The 6,340-nt window shown below is 44.1% G+C and overlaps 1 protein-coding gene across 9 annotated transcripts in view; it reads left to right on the forward strand.

The window, feature by feature from the left end:
* Positions 1–2,153, forward strand: part of Kank1 (KN motif and ankyrin repeat domains 1) — a 182,146-nt gene extending 179,993 nt beyond the window's left edge. For all 9 annotated transcript variants that reach the window (XM_050157836.1, XM_050157862.1, XM_050157844.1 and 6 more), the window contains 2 exons: positions 547–645; positions 1,189–2,153. In XM_050157836.1, coding sequence (XP_050013793.1) covers positions 547–645; positions 1,189–1,251 — 162 coding nt within the window. In that variant the 3' untranslated portion in view covers positions 1,252–2,153. The remainder of the gene's footprint in view (positions 1–546; positions 646–1,188) is intronic.
* Positions 2,154–6,340: the final 4,187 nt, after the last annotated feature.

Genomic DNA, 6,340 nt, shown 5'->3' on the forward strand with positions numbered 1-6,340 from the left:
GAGGTGTGTGTGTGTGTGAGGTGTGTGTGTGTGTGTGTGGTGTGTGTGTGGTGTGTGTGTGTGTGTGTGTGTGTGTGTGTGACCTCCAGCATTCAGCAGAGTGTTATAGGCTACAAGGTCACAGCCTCCTCATCCAGAGGCTAGATGGGTTCACACACACCCTCGTTTCTTGCCTGATCATTTGTGACTGTAAGAAGACAGACTAAGGTTTTGGCCCCTCCTGTTCATACTGCCCCTTCTGACGGGTGGGACAGTCGGATAGGAGTTCTTCATGGACAGCCTTCAGTTTTTAAGGATCCCAGGGAACACACATCTCTTGCCAACCCTGATAGGCAAAACCGAATGATTCTCCTTGTGCTTGGCTTCTTATAGACAGAACCTAGTCTCACTCACCTTTGGGTCCTCAAGACCCAGCACGAAAGATCCAGAAACACTGCCTGAAGGACTGAACAGATGGCTAAATTTGGGGGGACTTCATCAATTTTGTTCTGGCTGCTTGACATTTGAAAGACTCATCCTGATCTGTTGTTTCCATTTCCTCTTTAGGATGGCAGCAGCGCTCTCTCCATAGCCCTGGATGCTGGACACAAGGACATTGCTCTTCTCCTGTATGCTCATGTCAACTTCGCGAAAGCCCAGTCTCCGGTCAGCATCAGGCATTTGGCATTTACAAATAGAGGGGAATCCACCAGCTGCCGGGCCCCCTTTCCTAGAGGAATTGACAGACTACAAGGGTCTTATGTTCATTCTGAAAATGGGAGTTTTAGCCCAGAAGTTAAGTCTTCATCATTTCTACCCAATGCCAGGAAAGGCAGGGTCTCAGTTATCCTTGGGGGACAGCAGCTCCCACGAGGAGCTAGTTTCATGCATAGTGATCCAAACAGCACAGGCTGAGCTCATGGCTACGTGTCCCGGTGTTCCTGACACTGTTTCTAAAGCCTTCAGTAGGCTGCGCTTCGTCTCAGAGTTTACTCAGAGTTGGAAGACTGCCTCTCCTGGACAGCTGGACAAGTCCTGCTAAGGCTGGCTAGCTTTAGAGCCGTGCTTGCTGAGGGCGGACATCTGTCCCTCACTCTTAGTTAGAGAGTTCCTGGATCTGGCACACAGGTGGGCGTCTGCTGTGATAACCAATGTGCTGAAGTCACTTACTAACTAACCTCCACTTTTTTTCGCTTTCCTGGTCTCTAGGGCACCCCTAGGCTTGGAAGGAAGACATCTCCTGGTCCTACTCACCGAGGTTCCTTTGACTGATCATGTAAACATAGCCCTCCACATGTGTGCCACCACGAAGCTGCTAATTATTCCTGTTGGGGTGACAGATACTGAATGTATATGGACCACGCCGAGCTGACCGGCAAACAGAAATGTCAAGGAAGAAGCCGAAGGCTGACCCTTTGGCAAGGAAAGCAGAGCTGGTGGGAAATGGCCAAGCCAGGTGAAGGCCGCCTCCCTAGCCTTCCGCTCTTGTAGGACTGGGACCCAGCTCTGTGGCTGCTGTATTGGCTCCGTTATTTGCAGTGGTGGGAAGCGGTAGCCTGGCTTGGCCAGGCCATTTCTACAATGTAAACAAGCGACAGGTTCTCCGTGACATTGTAGTTGTGAAAATTTCCACAAGTACTTATACTTACTAAATGTGGAGCCATTGGGAAGCCCTTCCAGTATTTCATTCCAGGATGCTTTTGTCCATTTCTCCTGTCTTTTAAAATAAGAAACTTGAGATGACTTTGATCATCAGTGTCTTGGCCCCAGGCTGATCATGTCTGGCTGAAAAATAGAAAAGGGCTCTCAAACCAATCCAAACTTACAAAAGAAATCTTTTCAGCTGGTTTATCTAGGTGGGTGTATTATATGGCTTTTTATATAAAAGACTTCTATATGAAATTGACACGGCATTTTCAACTTTTATATTCCACAATAGAGTCATGAAGAAACATGTAATGTTACATTTTTAACAGCTGCCCAGCTGCGTCTGTACCTGGTGAGAAAGGTTGAATTGGGTTAGAGGAGTGGGTTCCGGATTGGCCTCTAGGGGAACATAGTGTCCTTCTCTGTGTGTGTCCATCAGTCACATTTACTCTGGTCCTGATGTATTTAAATGTTTGAAGTGCCTTAGACTCTTGCCATATTTTCAAAATAAAATCTCATTAAGCTCTTTGGTTTGTCCCTGATTCATCACTGACAGCTGTCTGCCTGGTTCTGATGGCTTACGGCAGTCACCACAAATGCTGATGGATCGTTTGGCCTGGGAGAGCAAGAGCATGGTCTGCTGGTCTCAGACTCCAAGGGGGGCAAGGGGACAGGTCTTCTGAGGGGGCTTGAGCTTGTGACGTAGGTTCCACATCCCCAGATTGCATGTCACAACACTGAGATTTAAGACCTTATTATACATGCCACTATGAGCCAAACAACCTCTGGGGAGCCCCCTGAGTTGATTCTTCCGGTTGCATGAATGCTAGTCCTGAACTAAATTGGGAATACAACTACCAGTGATTAGCTAAAAGGGGTCAGGAAGCGAGGCAGGCTTTTCTTTAGGTTTTGGTATGCTAGAGAAACTGCCGGAGTTAGGGAAGAAGTGCTGGGGATAGATTCAGGTCGGCCTGGGCCAGCTTACGGCTCTCGACAGCGGGCCTGGGGCCTCTGGGACAGAAATCTGTCCTCATCTGTGAACTGTAAAAGTGAGGTCACTGAGGTCGGGACTCCCAAACTGCTCACTTTCCCCCCCAAACAGATCTGCGAGCTCTGGGATTCCGACTAAGTTTTGGCTTAGGGAGTTATTAAAGCCTAAGTCCCATGGACCAGAACTGGGTACAATAAATTCATATGGAAGAGTGAGAGGCCTGTGAAGGGAGGTGATTTGGGGCTTTGTCTGTCCCTTCATAGCCAAAAGTGCCTTCTGAGCAAAGAGCTGTTTCCCTGGAGGTTCATGATCCTGGGGATTTTGTTTTACTGACAGGTACAAAGCATTAATACTGTAAATGTGGGGCCAGGGTAAGGGGGCTAGTGCAGTGGTCTTTACCTGACATGCCAAAGGCTCTGGGCTCAATCCTCAGCACTGATGACAAAAAAAAAAAAAAAAAAAAAAAAAAAAAAAAAAAAAAAAAAAAAACCACCTAAAACAACATTGTAAATGAGAAAAATGAAATGAACCCCTGTGCTCTGATAAAAACAAGTGCCTATTTTATCTTTGAGTCAAGTCTTATACACTGTGTATTTAACCTCTGGGTAGTGCAGACTGGCCCGCGCTGTGTTTGCTCTCATAATATTGGGCACCTCGAATGCTTTTTTATCTGCTGATCTCCACACACTGTATACACAAGCCGGATTACCCCGTTGGTGAAGCTGTGGTTTATGGAAGCACAGCCTTGTTAAGGGACTCTGAAAGCAGAGACAGCCTATGGGAGGGGACAGCCAGCTTTATCGTCTCATCCAGTAAGAGGAGACCAGACCTTCAGGTATTGCCAATTTCCTAGAAACCTTTGCCCTGGCAATTCCAGCAGAAGGCTAGAATTTGCCCTCAGACTACAGGACAAACACAGTGGGAACTCTGAGACCCTGGTATCGAGAAGGTGACACTGGCAGCATGTCCAGCCACTGTTAGGACATGTGATAGCTAAATTTCTAATCACTTCTGGAGAAATCTGTCCAGAACACACTACTGACTTGAGTGCCCAAATACAAGAGTGTTGAGTACTGACATCCTGCTAGACGTCAGTAGTCTAAGAGCAGGTTTTGTTTGTTTTTTAATTTTGTGTGCATTGGTAGGTGTAGCACAATCAATAAAAACCCAGAGACAGAACTTGAGGTTCAACCTGAAGGTCAGAAAAGCAAAACAGCCAGCTACTGGCTTTTACCTCTACCTTAGTCCAAAGTGGTGTTCTTGCCTCCAGGAGTCTCAGAATGAGACTGTGAGAGCTGTCTCCTCCCATCTTAGATTCCTCTTGAGTGCTGAAATTAAAGGCATGTACCACTACCTCCTTGTTTCTATGGCAAACTAGTGTAGCAACTGGAATTAAAGGTGTGGGTCACCATTGCCTGGTCTGTAAGGCTGATCATTGTGGCTGTTTTACTCTTTGAACTTGGCAAGCTTTATTTATTAAAATACAAATGAAATATCACTACATTTCCCCTTTTTGTCTAATATTTAAAAGAGGGAAGGCTATCACTAATAAGAAAAACCATATACAATAAGTACAATGACTATATACAATATATACAGGCAATAGGTACATTAACAATGTCTAGTCCATTTGCATTTGACAAATTTAGAGAAAATACTCCTTAACTATCCTATCTTGATGAGTCCAAAGTCTTGTAGCTAATTTACTTTCTATCATAACTTGCTTTCTGCATCTGGTAAACTATAGCTATCTAATCTTCAACTCCCTCAGAGACCCAAGAATGAAATAATATTAGCTGAGTAAGCAGGAAGTGTCAACAAGCATCTCCCAAAAATGACAGAAACAGCTGGCTGCCTAGACAGGCACCCAAAAGTTCCTCTGCAGTGTTGGGGATTCTATCTTCAGACTACAGGCCTAGCATATCCAATAGTCTTTTTCTGTGAAGCAGGATCCTCTAAAGGGCTATTCTTCCTTGTCCTGAGTAGATAGCGCCTAAATATTTGGCAAGAATTTTCACATAAAGCCAGAGAAAACTTCTAAAAAGAAGAGGATTCTAGATGAACAGTAACAGAATCAAGCACAGCTTTGTGGAGTAAAGCTTCATTTTTACTCTGGTAGACTCTTTTTGCTGGCAGTGAGCAGAGGCACAGTTCCTTTAAGAGAGGCTTCCTGACTCAGCGTTAGCAGCAAAAGTCTCAATAACTCTTTTAAGAGGCTCTGCCACCACTTAAATGGTGTTTATGAGCAGCCGGTGGCATGCTTCTTGGTGGTGGCATGGACCTAGAAACTCCACAGAGTTGTGACAATAAACATGGCTCCTGCCAGAACCTCCGCCATGAAGCTCTCAGGAAGCCAAGGAGTAGGGCAGAGCCAGCTTTAATCCTACTCGTGTCACTTAGCAGATCAAAACTAATGGGGTCAGAAAAAGATAGAGATACACAGTAAAGACAAATTCAGATGGAAAAACTTCTAAATGGTTTACAGTGTGTTTAGAAATATGCATAGGCTTGGGAGAGAAAAAAAAGGATAGAGAAAGTCCTTTAAAAAAAATAGAGTAGTTGGGTGTGGTGGTATACAACTTCAATCCCAGCACTTGAGAGGCAGAGGCAGGTAGATCTCTCTGAGTTCGAGGCTAGCCTGGTCTATAGAGTGAGTTCCAGGATATACAGAGAAACCCTGTCTCAAATAAATAAATAAATAAGAAATAGAGTTTTTTTTTTAAAAAAGCCACATAAAGATGGAAAATGCACAAAGATTTTGGATACTGTATATTATTATGTTGTCTTTGATCTGTTTGCTGAGGAAGGAACAAGAGTTTCTAAAAGACATTTGATTATAAATGCTGCTGAATTAATGCAACATAAATATTTTGAAAATGCCTTGACTTCAAAATTTGAGTCAAAAGATACATTACTTTGGAGAAGAGGTTTTGCTTTTTGTTTCCACAGGAAATGAGAGGCTATAAGTTCATTCTTGGCTAAGAAAAAAGGTTTGATCAGCTGTGGATTCATTCTTGGTTAAGAAAAATAAGTTTTGATAGATGAAGACTGGCTGAAAAATCTCCATTGGGAATGGCTGCCCCAATGATCATATGCTTCAGAGCATTTCTGGTGTGTTCTTTTCTGAGTTCTCCATCCAGAACAGCTTCAAGGCTGCAGGCTAAGATGATCACAGTGCTGTGGGAAGTCCTGTATATGCGTTGCTTTTATTAGTTAATGAATAAAGCTGTTTCGGTCAGTGTCTTAGCAGAATAGAGCAAGGTGGGAATTCTAAGCAGACAGAGGAAAAAAGGTCAGGGAGTCAGGGAGATGCCATGCAGCCACCGGAGGAGACAGCTGCCTGAACTTTGCCTGGTAAGCCACAGCCATGTGGTGATACACAGATTAATAGAAATGGGTTAGTTTAAGAGCTAGCTAACAATACACTTAAGTGATTGACTAAGCAGTGATTTGATTAATATAGTTTCTGGAAATATTCTGGCTATAGGTTATGGGTTTGGGTGGCCGGGAAACAAACAAGCAGCCTCTGCCCATAGACTGATGCCCAGCATTCAGCAATGTACATCCACATAAAGCCTAAAAAGACTTTTTTTTAAAAAAAGAAAAAAGATGGCTTTTAGACCCACAACATAGTGACTGACAAACTGCCAGTATAGGTAGAACTGTCTTTGGGATTTCCTGCTTCATGGGAAAGTCTGCCAGATACTATGGCCTGTAGGCTGA

Source organism: Alexandromys fortis, unplaced genomic scaffold, assembly GCF_014885135.2.
Source record: "Alexandromys fortis isolate MF-2015 unplaced genomic scaffold, M_Fortis_MF-2015_v1.1 scaffold_10, whole genome shotgun sequence".
Classification (NCBI taxonomy): Eukaryota; Metazoa; Chordata; class Mammalia; order Rodentia; family Cricetidae; genus Alexandromys; species Alexandromys fortis.